The following is a 19,004-nucleotide window of genomic DNA, read 5'->3' as shown; positions in this document are numbered from 1 at the left end:
TGCTTTTAAAGCCCTGAATGGGCTAGCCCCAACTTATATATCAGACCTCTTAAGCCCCTATACAATCTCCAGGCGTCTTGGTTTTCCACCATGGGGCGCCTGGCTGTTCCTCGTCAAGGTGTAAGCTCAAGGGTGACGGTGCCTCCGCTGCCACGGCCCCTAGACTGTGGAACAACCTTCCCCTCTCCATCAGATCTGCCCCCTCTGTTGACTCTTTCAAGTCCTGGCTCAAAACTTACTTTGATACTTCAGCTTTTAAGTCATCTTGATTTGTCTGGTTACATGTGTATGTCTCGTGTTTTTTTTCCCTCTGGCAGTGCTATATTGATGTTCCATGTTTAGTGTGATTTTATATATTTATTGGCTTTGTGGCTTTCTGTTGCAAAGATGACTCGCTCTTTCCAGCTCAAGCAGCTAACGTTGGTGTTAGCAAGCAAAGTGAGAACTTAGCGACTGCCCCATTCCCTGGCTGTGATGTGCTAAATAATGAAGCTAACTTGCTAGACTAGCTGTAACTAGCTACTAGCTGTAGCTGTAACTCCAAAATTAGTAAACTATGCCATTGTGCACAGACTAAAAACCCAGAGATCAACCACAATGTTCAGGAAATAGTTAAAAAAAAAATTGGGGGAAAAAAGATTGGAAACAGATTTTGATAGACTGAGTTATATCACTAAGTTGTCCAGTAGCAGCTCAATGTAGGTCTTGAACCGTTTCAGCTCACAGAGCTCTCTCCGAGTGAACATCCAGCCGAGGTTCACTCTGGTCTTCCCCCGGGCTCTGTCACTCTCCTTCGCTGTTTTTGCCTCCTCTGTCAAAGGCTTCTTTTTGCGTTTTATTGAAGAGGGTACAGCTGTTGGGAGTGGTGTTTTTTCAATGGTTCTACAGCCTGCCATTTTGAGCAGCTTCAAGCTGTTCATTCAAAGTGCTGCAGTCCTCTTCCTGTTTTGGTTGATGCTGCGTTCACGTAATTTCAAAGTGGAAGAACGAGATTACATGTTGTTACTACAGCTTGGAAGCGTTCACCTGTTTAACTCATTGGAAAGCTCACATCCAAAGAAACTTTTATTTATCAGCCAAAAACGAACTGCAGCAGACATTACTTGCTTTTTGTAAGCAGAATTGATTGTATTAGTGCGAATAATACTGATCATTTTGATTTTTATTAACTTGGACTGCTGAGTCACTGCAGTGTTTGATGCCTGTATCAACACACTTGACCAATTTGTAACACCAAGTTGTCCTACGTGTAATTACGACTAGGGGGCTGATGTGAGCGGTTTTTCCCAGTTGGCAGGTCATATTTACGGCAAATCTGACATGACGTGAACACAGCATTCCTTTGTGCCATCCAGTTAGTCCTACACAATTTGTGGTAAATTGTAGCCGGGGACACATAGAATACATAGAAAGCAACACACAGAATAGACCAATTTGCTCTGCAATGTTCTCATTTTTCTACAGCCATTACACTATGCTATGCTAAATTAATTTGAGAACGATATATTGAGGTAGTATTCTACACGTAGCATTTTAATACTTTTTTAAGGTCTTACATTTAGATTATTTATTGTAAGACTTTTTCTTACTTTTTAAGGACCTGCAGATACCCAGTTGTGTGTGTGTGTGTGTGTGTGTGTGTGTGTGTGTGTGTGTGGTTGCATGCCTGCTCTGAGTATCTATGTCTCTGTGTTTGAATCTAAATTTGTGTGCCTGTGTCCTTGCGTGGGTGTTTGTCTGTGGGTGAGTTTGTGTGAGTGTGACCCTGTGCATGCGCATGTATATGTGCGTGTATGAGTGTGTCTGTGTATGTGTGTGTGTGTGTATCTCTGCAGAGCTGGACCTTTGAGGTACCAGTGGACTATCATTTACTTTGAGGAGCTTTTCTAGAGAGCTCCAGCTGTGCCTGTGTTCTGGTCCCTGAGATGGGTGGGAGGGGGGGGGGGGGGTGCTTCACAAATGAAACTGCCTCCCACCAGCTCAAGGACAAGCCTGAAGAATTATGAGGGGAGGGAGGGGGGAGAGAGGGGGCTGAAAACAGGAGTGTGTGTGTGCGTTTGGAGGGGATAAATAAGAGAGGAGAGGAAACAAGAGACAGAGAAAGACAGAAAGAGGAAGAGAAAGAAAGATATCAAGGGGGGAAACCCTGAAGGACACAGGTCGGAGTTTGGGGACTTGCCTCATCCAGACCTGGAGCGCACCTATTTGTGGGGGCCAACAGAGCAGGACAGGTCACAGGAAGGTTCAGGGGGGAGAGGTTCAATGGGGAGTCAGGGAGCAGAGCGAAGGGTCGAACTCGGTGTTTGTACAGTGAGGAGGAGCAGCCGAGCCTTTCTGATTGAGTGGAGCTGGCAGGCCGGGGGAGCCTCCCTCGGACTGCTGTCAGCTGGGAGCGCGGCGAGGCCAATCACTGACACAACAAAGCCGCGCAAGTGCCACTTCCCCAGCAGGGGGCGCCCTGGCCTCCTGCCCGGCGCCACGCTGCGCGCCCCCCGGAGGAAAGATTTACATTTTTAAACACGCCTCGTGCCCCGAGGTGACGGGATAACAACCACGCCGAGGTACCACGTAACGAAACATGACCTGCAGGCCTCGCTGCTATACCGAAGATACTTTAATTGAGATAAAACGAGGCGAGGGCGCGAGACTCCCCGTCACGTGGAATTACACTGTGCGTTTTCTGATCTGACGCGCATGGGAGAGATGCTAAGGACAGTTTTATTTCAAGTAATAACGCTCGTTATCCTTTTCACAGGTGTGCTAAAACATGCAGCGAGAGCCTAAAGCGTATCACAAGCAATAAAATTGACCGTGTTACTGCTAGTAGCTAAAAAGGGAAATGACGACACCATCACTCTCATGTGATGCCCCAAACAAAGACCTCCCGACTGTATCGATTAGCACATGCAATACTGTGCGCAAGATCCACTAAAAAGAGATAAAGAATCAAAATCTCGCTGCCGAGTCTCGTTCCTCTAAACTCTGTTCCTTTAGTCCAGAGGACAATCTGACAGCCAGCCTTCAAAAGACAAGCCCATAAAGTATTTATGCGTGTGCCTGGGGTCCAGTGAGTTCAGACAGCCACTGAAGAATTCATTAAAGGAGGTGAAAGAATTGTTAAGTGTATCAAATTTAAACTGAGGCCAAACAAGAAAAGGCTTGGCCCGAACCACTGAAGGAGAGAAAATCAAAACTGTCTTTAGTGATGACACCATAAATTCAGAAACAACATGTTCCAAACACAAAAGACAACAGATAGTGATTTCATCACTAATACAGTAAAAAAAGTAAAAGTATAAAAAGTAAGACGTTTTCTTTTTTTCTGTTTTCTGTCTTGGTTGGGGGGAAGGGGGGGGGGAACATGAAAAATTTCCCTGTTGTTGTTACTCCAGCAACATGGTGGTATGACCCTCAAAAAACACTGGTAACCACTCTGCTTCCCTGGCAGGCCTGGATTCTACAGCTGTTTGAGCATCTAAATAAGGTCTTTGACAGTGCTACATTGTATGAGGGGTGGGGCGCGCTTGTTTCACCTGTTTCCAGAATGCGTCTATGGAGCAGGCCCGGGTGGAGAAAGGCCTCGTCTTTACAGGAGCGGATCTGCGTTCCAACCAGCTCCGAGTTGGTGGCCAGGATTCGCGCACTCTCCTCGTTCAGGTTCACCCCGGCCATGGAGGCCACGTCGTTGATGTCATCATCGTCCCTGAAACATGAGAGATGGAAGATTATCAAAATCTTTTGGGATACACCGGAATAATTACTTACTGGAAGACATTCCAAACTGATTGACAATGTATAGTCAGAAATGTTGATATATTCATGTTAAAGTCTTGTACAGTTTGATTTGTAGTCAGGATCACTGCTAGGATTTCTAGGCCCCTGATAAAATGTGACACTGGACCCCCACTACAATGCATCGAATTAGTACAGTAACACCTTGCCGGTCTGCAAGGCCCTCTGTTGCTTGAGATCCCCTGAAAGAGACTAAACGAGAGTGTTTGGAAAAGGGAAAGCTAAAAATGAAGTTTAACCTGTAGATAAAAATGAGCATTGTACAGCATTGTTTTTTTAGCACATAATTGCTCAAATGTAGGCTTGTTTTACTCAAATGTTTGCAAAAATGTACACAAATCTTTGACAGACCAAAAACACATGTAAAATATGTTAAACTGTTATATACTGTCAATCCCTGCATCAAAAGCTCAGACAAAACAATTTAGAGTATCTTCAGTCCAACATATCATTATGTAAAGAAAGCCACTAGAGGGTCATTTGAACAGAGGGGGGCGCTACTCTGCAATGATGCATTGGGCCTTTCAGATTCCAGCCCAGAGGGTCTTTGTTTGGTGCACTAACGTAAAAGAAGTGGGGTCACCTACACAATAACACAATGGCCTAATTAATTAACTTGGTAAATACTAGATCCCTAATTAGACCCGTTTTAGCAAAGAACTAGGCTAGATGCAAATTGTTTGCCAGTGCCATGACAGTAAAATATGCATTTGCTACAGTATACAATCACACAATTGAATTCATATTGCCTGCAGTAAACACATCTCATTTCATTTGCCTGGTTAGGACTGCAGATTTCGAAGTTCTCACACATCTCCTGGATCATGCTAAACAGAAATTCTCCATCCGCTTCAGAAAGAGATTTCATTTTGGGCGTGGAGGACTAGCCTTGTAAGCCAACTCCTACTCAATATCAGTATTCATGTCCCGACGTTATCACTGTTTTCTCCTTGAAAAATGTCTCGGAAATCCTATTTTATTCATGAATATTTGCATGGATGAAATTGTGCATTAGGTTTGTTGTGACAGAGGGCTACACTTTGGCCATAATGATACAATAAAGTCCCATTCCGGGGTCTGTTTGTGTCGGCACACAGTGAGGCAGGGAGATGAAGAGCATTTGGACGGAGGCTAGCTGGGTAAGGATGCTCCTGAGGATTGGCAATGTTCTGTGATGAATCTGGCTATATACTAATGTCAACAAACTCTATTTACAGACCGCTGTGCTGTACCCGGCAATATATATTTTCCTGATGCCTTGGTCATTTCTCACAAGCTTAACGCTGACTTCACACTATTTACATTTTCTCATACAAGCAGAGATGTAGAGGAGGGTAAAGCCACGGAAATTCAGCTTGGCCCACTACTTTCCACTGGGGGATAAGGTTTACATTTTACTTACATTTTATTTAGGCTGTGATTCTGGCCTGAATTAGCCGAGTGGTGACATGTTATGCTTACAGGGCTGGCCCAGAGCAAGCAGCGGAGCTTCTGAGTGCCGCTGACGGAGGGAACAAAGAACCACAGAACACACACAGAGCGGCCTCTCGCCACTCACTGGCTCACCTCCACAGTCATTTACGTTCATGCCACCGTTGCTGGTTGCGACAGAGGTTGCGTGTGTGTTTGTGTGTTTCTGTGTGTGTGTGTGTGTGTGTGTGTGTGTGCAGTGTGGGGCCCCGAGTTCTCCCGGGTGCCCGTGTGTGGGCACACACCGTCGGCCAACTCCACCCCGCCGAGGCCTTCCTGCTCCTTGGTAAGGCCACAGTGAGCCGATATGAAACTTGACACCGCGGTGGGAGGTTGACAAAGACGATTAGAGCAGCTCCCTGAACCGCGTACACCTCTACCTCCTCTCCTCTCCTCTCCTCCTCTCCTCCAGCGCTGAGTCTAATTATGCCTTCACAGAGAGAATCTACCCAACAACACAACCATGGATACATGGGATTATACCCTCCGCTTCACCGCAGGCTGTGCACCTTTCATCATCACGTCCTCATGGATAACTTGACCTGTCCTAAATATAAACACGCCTTAGGCTTTGTTCACTCAGGTGCAAAAGAAACGTTGCTCCTTGCACAGCTTAGAACTATATGGCTTCGGGGGGAAAAACTGATTGATTACTCAAAACTAAAGTAAGCAATCATGCCCAGCCAATGGGCTAGTTGGCCACGTCATCTGTCCGACACTTTATTGGCTACAAGCTGCATAAAGAGGCGCAACACTGTCAAGAACCGCCAAAAAATATAACACATTTCTATTTTTTGTGAAGCCAGTAGCGCAGCACATGACTGTGTTACTGAAGTGCATTATGGTGCGGTAACAGCTACTTTTTATTTTGCCTTGCTAAGCAATAGAGAGTGCTGCTCTTGGTTGTGCAAGCAGCAGGATTTCTCAGGTGTGTGTGAACAAGGCCTTCCTCCGAGTCCCTGGCTGATGCGAGTCTGTCGACAACAAGGAAATCTCCCCTTGGACAACTACACGCTGGTTAGGCGACCATTCAACAATATGCTGCAGTCCCAGGTTTTCAGCAAAGATCAAACTGCTTCACAAAAATTGGATTGACAGAAAAAATTGTGATTGGCTTCTTGTTGGATTTGCTCTCCCACGTGGGAACCGCAAAGCCCTGACCAAAAGAAATATGCACTAAGAATTTTGAACCTGGCAGCAACTGAAAAAAACATGTAGCCTACTTATTTGATTATGGGAATGAGACAGGTTTGTTGAAAAGACTGTAGATTCTTGGCATGGAGACAGGGAACGTGATTTTTTAACATGGTGGGTGGCGGTAATGCAGTAAAATATGGACACCAACTGCTGTTAATGTAGAAAAACAGCTCACACTATTTAACAGCTGACAAGAGGAAATAGAGCCATTTAATTAAATGAAAAATGTATTTTTTTACAAGTACTCTTTTTTTCCCTTGTTCAATAAAATCACCCTTTCTGTCAAACATGACCTGCTTGGTTAGACGACCTAATTCAGTGTTTTCACTAAAATATTCAGCTAGCAAACAAGTTGACATGTGAAGGATAGCTAGCCAGGTAGCTAGGCTACTCAAACGATGAGAATAGAGACATCAATTTTAATTTTACCTCATCTTCAGTGCAATGGATTTAAGACACTCCTACAAAGTCTGTTAACAAAAATGAATTCATAGGTTTTGATATGTGGTAAGCTTCAAAGCATGACGCAAGCTAGCTCGCTAGTTATCAGTCCCACCCTAATAGGCAGCTGATTTCATCTTGAAATGTCTTTATCCAGCCAGTGTTTAGCAGTATAAGGGCATGGCTGAGTCATTACAAACAAAAGAAGACCTAAAACAGCATCCTTACACACAGAACAGGTGTTAACCAACCTATTAGGCTAAAATGTCCTATAGTAAACAATAGGTTTAACATACATATGAAGCCATAGAAGTCCCTTTCTACTGCATGCTAGCTTAACTTCTGCTGCAATTTGGCTCTATCCCCAAGAGGAATTGTTTGGGAAAAAGTAAGTTCTGTTCTCTTTTCAACTGTCAGAATTTACAAGTCTGAATAGTCTGGTGCTCAGCTGGTTGAGAGACACTAGAGTTTTATTTCACAATAAAAATTAATTGTGTCCACTGTGTAACATTTAAGAAACAATTGCCAGCAGTACTAATGCAGGACAGGGAGATTTCTACAATGGTTACCACTGTATAAGCACATAAAACATCAGCGAGTGTCCAAGAACACCGTTAATATTCTGAGTAATAATCACATTTCTTTTTTCTTGGATGGCAGGATTTCTTGGGATCGCCGGAGCTCAAATCAAATGAAAATGCCAAAGACAGGTCTGACATTAAAAGGAGGGAACGAGATATGAAATGCAAAATATTCCAGACTATACCTCTGCGCTAATAAAGCCGAGATGTAATTAGCTTCCACGCTGGTGGAAGAGAAGCCTCTCAATGATTGGTTTGGGTTGGCTCGGGGACATGGCGCCTGCGGTCACATGAATACATATGCATGTCGTTTCCATATCAAGCTCGCGTTCCAGTGAGGGCACGCCATGGGTGGTGGGTGGATTGCGCTGCCATTTAGAGGCTGTGTGTGTGAGCGTATGTGTGTGTGTGTGTGGATAGATAGATAGATGGATGGATGGGAGCTGGGGTGCATTCGGGCAAAGATGAGGCCCCCCGCCCCCACCTCACCCTGATCCACCCCCCCTACCCCCGGGGGATAAAGGTCCCAGGCGGGGGTCCCTGACTGATCCCCGTGACTAACGCCCATGCCATGCAGCAACGTCGCGCCCACACTGAGAGACATGGACCGCTGCAGATTCCCCACCAGGTAGCCCGGGCTTCACTGGGCAGCTGGTGACACGGGGCATTCCAGACCCAACTGGATGACAGCAGCGGCGGCAGTGATGGGGTTAAACCCCGTGACAAGCCAAATGCTGTAACTGTTATTAATTGCACGGCACCGCCCACACTCAATCTGTAATTATTCGAAAGCATTAATGAAACCTGATGCTCTGATGAAGGCTTATAGCGAGATGCCTTGGCCAACAATAAAAATATGGTAGAACTGATGTCAAGTCTTGTCACCATGTTGTTCATGGATCTGCCATACGTTCTTCTCTGCAAAATCTTATCTTGAATCCTAGAGTCTAGACCATGGGATGTAACGTTTTTATTCTAATCATGTCAAATTTATTTATAAAGCACTTTTAGCAAAACAGGCACATCACATTGCGCTTTACAGAGCAACAAAGAATGCGACCACAAATAGGAACAAGAGAGAATTAACTCAGATTGTTCTGGCAAATTAAGGAAAAGGACTGGTGATTTTTTTCAATCCAATGGTCTACAGTGGTTGGTGAACGAAAACTTGTCCACTTTGCATGTGTGCCTGCGTGTGTCTTTGTGTATGTATGTACGTATGTTTGCAACTATGTGTGTGTGTGTGTGTGTGTGTGTGTGTGTGTGTGTGTATGTGTCCACCATGTAGGACAGGGCAGGATTTGAGGGGTTGAGGCTGAGCTCGGGGGCTGGCAGAGGGCTGAGGGCCTCGGCTGGCTCGCCTGTGATTACAGCGGATGTCGGGTGTTTACAGAGAGACGGGGAGGGGGGAATGAGGGAGGGGGGGCACAGAGACAGCTGCTTTCACTCTGTACTGTAAACTGCACACACACACGCACACATAAACGCGTACACACACAGACACAAGCACTTGTGTCACACAGACGGCTGTAGCTGCACTGGAAACCCCACAAGCCCTGCAGTGTGTGTGTGTGTGTGTGTGTGTGTGTGTGTGTGTGTGTGTGTGTGTGTGCACGGTACAGCTGTCCCGCTGGGACCAGTGGCTCAGAGTGACAGCCATACAGAGATCACTCTCTGACTACAGCTGAACACAGTGGACACCGTGCAGGCTGGATGGATGAGAGGCTGGTGGATGCTGGCTGGTTAAAAAAGATGATGAAAAGTTCCAGCACGTGATTACTGTCTACGGATTTATGTCATGCACAAAATGTACTTCATAGATTTTTATTGATTTTAATGATTGATTTTTATCTGGCCTCACATTTTTGTGATGTGTCTATTCCCCTCTCATTGATATCTGCACTCATGTCCTTTGCTGCTCTGAAAAGCGCTTTGCAATATTTGGTCAAAAACACTTCACTTTCTTTTTGTTCCATTGTGATTCACAGGAAACAGAGGCCACCTCTTCTCATTATAGGTCAAATCACTGTGTTCATGTTGCATGTTTTTGGACATGGTGTGAGGAGACAATGGCAGCCTATAGATCGCCTTGCAACACTGGGCTCTGTCCCAACACATTCATATCTTCAGGTAAGAAGAGCAGTGGCTGCAGTGCATATGACTAATAATAATGCTACTAAATTCATGTGTATAGCACTTTTCAAGACATTCAAAGGAACTTAGGAGGAGGAGTATAAAAACACACAAAAGAAATTAGCTGAAGATGAGATGAAGATAACCTCAACAGAAGTCAATCACTCATTAAACATTAAAATCAATCTTAAAACTGTGAGTCAAATATTAATCCTGTCTGATGCAGCTTAAAAGAAGTGCACATTGTCAGATGAAAACCTGCACAAAGTAACTTTTACATGAATTAAAGTGAGAATGCTCATTCTCCCACTCAACGGAATTTTATCAGGTTCCAAGGGCCCGAGCGTTGTTTTACTCACAACACATAAATGTCGACCATGCAAACTACCACCTCAACTGGAAAAGCTAAAAAACACGCAACAAAACGGCAGTGACGTGTTCTTCCGTGACAGCGGCGCTATGCGTTATCAGGGCTTATGTTGAAGCCAGTGTGTTTTCTGTGTGGAGGGCCACTGCGATCACCGCAGGGGGAAAAGGTTGTCAGTAACAAGCGAGCCTGACAGCTTAATTACCAACGCTGCTAAAGATTTATTGGTTTATCAATCAGGGCCCCGGGCGCTGCCTTTCCCCTCAGGAGACAGGGGCCATTACCATGAACCCGTTGGCCCATGTGACCCAGACTCTTTTTGCCCCGGTCCGGTCACACCAGGGCCATCCTAAACCCCTACTGCTGTCAATAGTCGCATTGGCACACACACACACACACACACACACACACACACTCTTAGACATGTGTGCAAGCACTACAGGATGTACAGGTATGCTCATGTGCACAGGCAGGGACACATTGAGGGACACAAACACACACACTCACACAAATATGTGCACACACATACATATGTCTGCACGCATACACACAAGCACACACAGGCACATGCATGCCTGCGCATACAGACACAAACACAAACACAAATGCATGCAGACACACACACATACACACACACACACACATAAAACATGGACCACAAAGGCCGGCATGTAGGCGATGAACCTTTTATGTTTTGAGACAAAAGCCCAGCTGAAGCAGAGACAGGGCCGGGGAGAGAGGAGCTGTGGGCAAAATACCGTATGTTTGACTTTACCAAAAGGTATTTTCAGAACCGCATGCAGCGTTTCCGACCATCTGGACACAATTACCTTATTTCCAAATTAAGATTTAGCTCATTTGCAATCCTGTGGATGAGTTGTGACACCGACACAAGGGCTGTGATGAGGTGGGGTTGGGGGGGGTGCGAGGGTGATCAATTGGCTGACAGCGTGCTGCTATGTGGTGGGTGCTGAGAAAAGGAACACCGATCACCCAGCCAGCCAGCCAGCCAGCCAGGCAGGCAGCCAGCCAGGCAAGCAACTGGGATGAACACTCATGGCCTTAGCTGAGAGTGTAGCCTGTAGTCATGTGGAGGCATCTTAGTGAAATGCTGCCCCCATGTGACGGCTGCCCGGAACGGCAGGCGCTCCGCCGTCGGTCTCCTGGCGAGGGGAGCTGTACCTGAAAGAGCCGCCTCCGGGGTCGTTGAGCTTGTTTTTCTGATTCCCGGAGATCTGAACAGCCAGGCCCACGGGACTTTTGCCCGCTTGGATGGCAGCTCCCTTCCCCACCGCGCCTGTGAAGCAAAAGGAGAAATAAGACAGAAGAAAAAACACTAAACAAAACAGGAAAGGAGTAATGTTATCATTGAAGTGTCCCCTTGTATCTGCGTCAAATCTCCTCCTGTCTTACGACTACCTTCAACCGTCTCTGTCACCCTCGCAGGGGTAGATAGAGGGGAGTGTGTGTGTGTGTGTGTGTGTGTGTGTGTGTGTGTGTGTGTGTGCGGGGGGGGTTGGGGAGCGGTACTGTCGCTCTCCCCAGGTTGGTGCGGAGAGCGTCGCTCTGTCAATATCACTGCGCTTCACCGGCTCTCCTTACACTCCTAAACCGCATCCTGCTCCGAGACACGTTTTCCGGAGAGGCACAAGGACTGCCAGAGTGAATTTAAACTTGATTTTAACAGGCATGTTCCTAGCCGAGAGGCACAGAAAAGTATTTTTAGAACTATCCCCGCATTCCAATTTATGGGCATAAAACAACCTACAGATCTTTTACTGCAGGCGATCTTGGGGAAGGGGGCAGATCAAATTTGTATGCACCTCCGATCACACACACACACACACACACACACACACACGCGCGTACAAGCAAACACGTACACACAAAAACAGGTACACACACGTACACACACATACATATACACACACCACCTGAGAGCACACAGCTCTCTTAGGGGAGCGGTATGCCCGGCTGCTGCTGGGGCGATATTTGTGGGCTTCTGTGGGAAGAGTGTTTGTGAATCAGTGTGAGTAAGCAGCAGTGTAAATGTTTGAGAACGCTTTATAACCGGACAGGAAAAAAAAAAAAAAAGCACCTGTTCTCTCCGTAGCTCCTGCCTGTTTACACATCCTACAGCCTGTTGAGTGAGCATTAGAGATTTACTGATGGCTATCTTCTATTTAACATATTTCATTGAGTCTGTATTCAACCAGAAGGCCGGGCTGAGTTTAAAAATCACGTCTTTATCAAGAGAGACCTGTCTGCGAATGCGGCATCACTGACGGACGTCAAAATTGCAGTCAAACAGGATGAGTGTGTCACTGAGGGCTTTATCCAAGATGGATAGATGAACTGAGACTGGAGCCTTATAGAGATTTACTGAAATCTTTCTATTGTGCTTAATTTGACATGTATTCCTCATTGCTGGTGTCCTACCTGGCGCTCTAACAGACTGTGTGATCACCATGGGCATCCGGACCTGGCCGCCAGCAGCACCCGCTCTCTTGATACCCTGAGGAGGCAGAGAGAGAGAGAGAGAGAGAGAGAGATTGATTAACCTTATTATTGCAAAGAGTGAAAGAAAGTGAAAGTAAAAGGGAAGATTTAAAAGTGCGTAACTGCATCCTTGCTGAACAACTGCTGCACTTTGGCGCCATCCCCAAGAGAAACTGTTTGGGGAAAAATGAACTTTTGCTCTCTTTTCAGCCGTTGGAAGTTGCAAGGAAGAATGGTCTGGAGACGGGTCGGCTGAGAGGCACTTGAATTTTGTTTTACAATGTACTCATTTGGTTCTAGCGTGTGACAACAAGCAGAAACAACTGTCTGCAGTACTAATGCAGGATAGATGTTGGGTAAATACATGAAAGAGGGCGAACTTCTACAACAGCTGCCAATGTGTGTGACCTGCATGTGCTTGTATTTTCCAGATAAGACAAAGGGAATAAGGAGTCAAGATCAGAGTGAAAAAGTAGTATCTGGAGGAAGAAGAAGAAGAAGACGACGAAGAAGAAGAAGGGGGTGGGGAGGAGGAGGAGGAGGAGGGGGACGCTGGGCTATTAGAGACACTTCCTTCCTTGGTAGCAGCCATAGGCCCAGCCTCGGGCTCAGCCATCCATTCCCACCAGTTTGCTTCTCGCTGCATATTTTTTAGCCTTGTTTTCCATTCCCTGACACATGCTATATTACTGTTCAAGCTACTGAAAAAAAGACAGAGGCCATTTCTCCCAGAGATCCACTGCAGGGGCCTCCGAGAGTAAGAGAGAATGGGAAAAAAAAAAATACATTCGACACAGGCAGAGAGATAGCTAGCACCTCTGGCCAGCCGGCGACACAGTTAGGAGAGGAAAAACTCTCAGGTAGAAAGTTTGGGAAACAGGGGCAAAGGAAGACACTGACACTGAAGACACTGCACATTTTACATTTCAAAATTATTTTTTCGGATCTTAAAGGTGTAGCATTTTTAAACATCAATACATCAATGTCAAATTAATTGAAAAACCTTGGCATAATTACCGTTGAGACGATTGATAGCCTCTGTCTCGCGCCAGTCGTGTTGTTAGTGCTAGTGTTTCTCTAAATGAAATGGTGAAAGATTTTCTCTTTGGCTTTACTAAAGAGGATAAATATGTTAGAAACGGTTTTTCCATGGGCCTTTTACTTGTTCCACCATCTGCCATTGCCAGAAATTGGATGAACAGTGTCTTCTTCCTGTTTTGTGCCATAAAGCAGTCTCCCTTTGTGCTGTAAAGTAATCCAGCAGATTTCCAGAAATACAGCCTGGAGGCACAAATTGTAAAATGCCATGTAGAGGCCAGTCGAAGTTGCCAATCTTCTCTGCAATGATCTTGTTTTTTCAAGGTAATTATAGCAATGTCTCAAAATTAATGTGGTATTGAATTATTGATGTTAAAATGCAACACACAGCACCTTTAATTTCTTGACTGTATTTGAATTGATTATTCTTCGCTACAACAATTATTATTATGGGAAATACCTACAGGTGTATAACCTCATTGCATGTGGAGTCATATGTGTATAATGAGGCAACATCCATATTTTGCCATACTTTGCTTGACTTCCTACACTTTTCAAGACCTGGACATTTACAAATTCATTTTCCATACCATTCCAAGGAACTTTTCCCATACTATTGCGCACAGAACAGATTTATTTTTACTAATTCCGTCCTATCGGTAGCCGGCCGGTTTCAGACAGTGGATGTACCAGGGGCGAGTGTTTACTAATGTTTTGAGTGTGATATCTTATGTTGGTGTTGGCACTCGCTGTGTGTGTGCGTGTGTGCGAGAGAGAGAGAGACCAGAGGCGTGTTCTGGACGTAGACTGCGGCCGCCACATTGCTTTAGAATTGACCCGGGGCTGACCTAGTTACCTCGCTTCACCCTCCAACGGTTAACGGGTAGAGAGAGGGAGGGAGGGAGAGAGAGAGAGAGAGAGAGAGAAAGGGTGAGAGAGAGAGACCCCTCTAGCTCCCTCACCCCTCTGCCTGGGCGAGACCAATCCAGTCTGACCTCGCTTGACCCCTCCATAGACGCCCATGCTCTGTGTGATCGCTCAATTTTCAACACACACACACGCACGCACACCCTAGACATGTACCCATGGGAATGCAGTGCAGCGGTGTGTTGTGAGGCTGTAGGTGTCCGGTGTTGCCAGGTCGGTTAACAGAGCCGGACCCTGCAGGTTAACTGGCCTCAGTTCAGGTCTCCCAGCTTAACTGGGAGAACTGAGACACTAGCTGGGTTTCCATCCAAGTTTTTTTTTTTTCTTTGCAAATTATGATGCATTGAATTAGAAAAGCTGAGTGGAAATGACAAAATTCGGTAACATAAAATTGATTGTCGATAAATAAATTATGTGATAAATAGTGAGGGAAATAATAATAATGTAGGCTTGGTAAGACTGGTTCAATTTCATTGTACCACAGTTCAAAGAGCGTTTGTACATCCTGAAAATGGGCAAAAAGAGAATTTCCCTCCAGGAAGAAATAAAGGATCACATTATTATTATCATTACATTATAAATGTAAAATCAAAATATTTTATCCACTACCAGGCCTTCATAAATTCTGCAGCTGCGGTGGCCTAAAAGGTGAAGGAAACAGGCTTGTGACTGGAAGGTTGCTGGGTTGAATACCTAGGGCCAGCTGTCAAATCTGGGCAGGGATAAAAAACGAGCAAAGGACTCCCCTCCCTCAACAATTATCATCAAGGTGTCCTTGAGCAAGGCACATAACTGCCCATCTGCTCCTGTGGCCAATAGTAGCTGAACTGGAAGCTCCCAGGTGAGAATGTGTGTAACTGTGTGAGTGGTTGATGAAATAGTGTGTGTGTGTGTGTGTGTGTGTGTGTGTGTGTGTGTGTGTGTGTGTGTGTGCAAGTCAAACAAAGGTTTAAAAAAAACTGCAGACAACAAAAACTGCAATTCCTATTCAACATGTGATGAATGCCACAAATTGAGAAAAAACCACACTTCTGGGGAATACATTTGTCACACCTCCTGTGTGAGCGCTGCGGCTCTGACCCTCACACTCCTTGCTGCTGGCTACATGCAATGTTTGTGATCTAGGAAATTAAGCTTGTGGTTCTGCTGCACTCAGAGTAAGTGGTTATTTTTGAAGTTCTAAGCCCAAGTCTGATTCCCCAAAAACTTTTCCTGTTTTTTCTCTGGTAAACTGACTCCCCGGTGAGTCATCTGTGAGGAGGGTGTCATGGCTGGCTCACCAGCGGAGCTCTAACTCACTGCTGGTGTGTGACTCCCAGCCATGGCACTCTGACACTAACTCCAGCCCGATAAGTCAGCCCCGTAGACGAATACACCAGCTACGCCTCCCAGCGGGTCTGCAACCAGCACATTCTCTATTGAATACATGAATATTCTGGAGAAATATTTGTTCCATCTATTGTCTGGCCGCTGTGGCTTTGACCCTCTCCTCCACCCTCACCCACCTCACACACACATTTCTGTACATATGTTACTTCTATCTGATAACCGGAATAGCTGATGATACACATTTGCATATCGGCTCTTTAAATCTGATCATGATCAGCAAATCATCAGCAGTAAATTTGTAAATCTGTCAACTGCAAACATCTGTAAACCTGTATAAATAGTAAACATATTGAGAATTGTTTCTAGCCAAATTAGCATGATGAAGACGTATCTTTAATCTTCAATATCGTTTATTTATTGTATTTTTATCTGTGTCCCATCTTTGCTGCAATGATCCAATGGCCCCTCAGGAACAAAGTTTATCTTAAAGTGATGTTGACCTTTTGTAGTACCTTGGGTTGTGTAGCATCCTTGACATGATATAACCCCAAAATCGGCGATTCTCGGTGAAAAAGGTCTGAAAACCTCACTTCTAGCACATGAACGAAGGCGAACAAAGCAGATTCTGACAATATATAAAAAACTAGTGATTCTGCAGAATTTTTCTGCAGAAGTGAATCGCTTTCTTTATCTTATTAAACCAACAAGTTTAACACCGAAATCCGGTGTGAAGAATTTCGGAAGAGTTTACACTTGTTCAAACTGAAAGATTTTATAAACATAAAGAAAGCGATTCACGTAAAAAAAAATTGCAGAATGATTTTTTTTTTTAACCCAAGGTACTACCAAAGCTCAACATCACTTTAATCTTAATTTCAGTGTCTTGTACTCCGCACTATTGGTTTGTTATTGGTAATGTTGGTGATCTAGCAGTTGAAGCTTACTCTACTCTTGCATTCACTGTAAGTCACTCTGGACTTCAATTCAGGACTTCAATCAGTGACTACAATTCAAATGTAAACTGCAGGTGCAAATGAAAAACTGTGATAACCGCAACTGTACTGGAGTCTGGACCAGCACATACGTACCATGGCAGCTGGATGACCGACGGTCCCGGCGGGTAGCGCGCTGGCACCTGTGGTGGTGCTGACGCTGTTGGGGTGGCGTACGCGGACAGCTGGCCCGGCCACGATGGCAGGAGGGGTGCCGCCGGGTACCGGTTTGACTCCCTGCTGCGGGGGCTGGGTCAGGGACTGCTGACTGTTGAGCAAAGACAGCCGCAGGGCCGGGAGGCTCTTCTGATGACGGGCAGAGAGGGGGCAAAGGGTACAGTCATACAGCCATACAGACATGCATGCAGTTACACATGGCAAGGACAGAGGCAGAAACGAATGATCCAAAGTAAACAACGTAATTCTGCAGCATTTGTGAATATTCTCTTAGTGCCAGGCTGTTAGATGCTATGAAAGCCATGTGTTTCAGGCATACTCCTAAACATATTTGGGAGATACCAGTTAGTCCTAGAGACATGCCTGGCATTCTATGGTGCTGCAGGTCAGTTTGTTAAAATATAATTTCCCACGTTTACTTGTTGAAGTAATGCAGGAAAAACAAATACTGTTGCTGTGGTCACTTTAAAGAGCAAATAAATGAGATAAAGAGATGGTTACAAGTTCCAGTTCTTGCAAAACGATGCATGTTGCATGTTGTAAATAAGAATTTGTTCTTAATTCACATTGCTCGATTTAATTGAGAACAGTGAATCTATGTTTGATACTCCGCCATTAGCCATTACTGATAACCCACTGTCGCAGCAGACCTGAGGAACTGATGTTGCTCCATAGCGACTATTTCAGGCAGATTTTTTGACGTAAGCGACCTAACATTGCATGACAACGTGTGTTTGTGGCCGGGTTGGGCGGCCGGGTGCCTGATGTGACGCTCATCACGGTTGGCTGGAGAAACCTGCTGGCTACTGGCAGGGACGGCTGCGGGGGCCACTGTCACACACAGTCAGAAGTCAGGCCAGAGGGGTGTTTGTGTGTCTGTGTGTGTGTGTGTGTCACATCATCCTACTGGCAGGCCGAGCCCTCACTGGCCCTGCTGCCAGGGAAGGGACTACTTCAGGGGTCAGTTTAGGAGACGACTTAAGAGGGCCAGCTTAGGGAGCCAGGTTAGGGGATGAGTTGAGGGGGCAGGTTAGGGAGCAGTTCAGGAAAACAATTTACGGGTCAATTTAGCGAGCAGTTAAGGGGCCCAGTTTAGAGGACACGTTTAGGAGACAGGTTAAGGGGACCAGTTTTGGGAGTTTAAGGCCAATTTAGGGGGACTAATTTAGGGAGCCAGTGTAGGGTCCTCTAAAGAGTTAAGAGAGCAGTTTAGGTGCCACATTAAGGGGCCCAGTTCAGGGAACCCCATACAGGGGCGGTTTCTGGTTGATGGGACCAGGCTGGGGAGAAGCTTAGAAAGAGGTTTAGAGGCGAGTAAAGGGCCAGTTTAGGAGGCAGTAACCCACCTTGAGGAAGGGCACCAGGTAAGGCTGGGGAGACGACTTGAGCTCAGATTGCAGCCGGCTGGTGAACTCCTCCGGTTCGATCTTGGCATCCTGGGAGGTGAAGGGCGAAGCTCGATGAATAACAAGACTTTACAAGAGATGGCAGATGATGAGTGAGGCGTGCTGCGGTGACATGAGCACAACATGATGAAATCCCACCACCGGAGCTGATGATATTGATTTAAAATTCAACATCCACCAACCGACCAACTCCCACCCCCACCTCCACCACCCCGGGGTACAGCTCATTAATAACTCAGTGTAAGATGCAAATTCACAATAGAGCAAGGAGGCTTTTGGAAAGAGTTTCACGCTGCCATCTACAGGTGAAAAATATACAACACAGCAACATAAAAGTGCCAACTTTGATGAACTTAAGCTCTCACTCAAACTTTTACAGTCATTCTCAAAATACCAAACGTATTGTGATAAAAGGGTTATGTAACACTTATGAAAAATAATAAATGAAGAGACATTGCCATTGCAGTCAATCAGATTCATAAGGGGTCTGTGTAGGTCTAGCTATTGAAATGCAAAACCTATCAGTACCGTACCAGTTTTTGATATATCAATTTTAGGGCATCAAAAGGTAGTGAAAAGCTTAAAAAAGGCTGATTCTTTCAATAAGAATCTTCTTCTTCTTTGTAGAAATTTGCACTAAGGAAATTGAGTGAAT

At 45.5% G+C, this 19,004-nt stretch overlaps 1 protein-coding gene across 1 annotated transcript in view; it reads right to left on the bottom strand.

Annotated features, from left to right (window-relative positions):
* LOC139910134 (transcription initiation factor TFIID subunit 4) overlaps positions 1-19,004 on the bottom strand; it is a 100,782-nt gene that overhangs the window by 61,508 nt on the left and 20,270 nt on the right. Inside the window, exons 5-9 of the mRNA XM_078283253.1 lie at positions 18,290-18,379; positions 16,863-17,072; positions 12,421-12,496; positions 11,164-11,278; positions 3,534-3,703 (exon numbers count right to left, since the gene is read on the bottom strand). Of these exons, the coding sequence (XP_078139379.1) occupies positions 3,534-3,703; positions 11,164-11,278; positions 12,421-12,496; positions 16,863-17,072; positions 18,290-18,379 (661 nt within the window). The remainder of the gene's footprint in view (positions 1-3,533; positions 3,704-11,163; positions 11,279-12,420; positions 12,497-16,862; positions 17,073-18,289; positions 18,380-19,004) is intronic.

This window comes from Centroberyx gerrardi, chromosome 1, assembly GCF_048128805.1.
Source record: "Centroberyx gerrardi isolate f3 chromosome 1, fCenGer3.hap1.cur.20231027, whole genome shotgun sequence".
Lineage (NCBI taxonomy): Eukaryota > Metazoa > Chordata > Actinopteri > Beryciformes > Berycidae > Centroberyx > Centroberyx gerrardi.
Note: the sequence above shows the minus strand (reverse complement) of the source record. Positions and strands in the feature narration are given on the sequence as shown.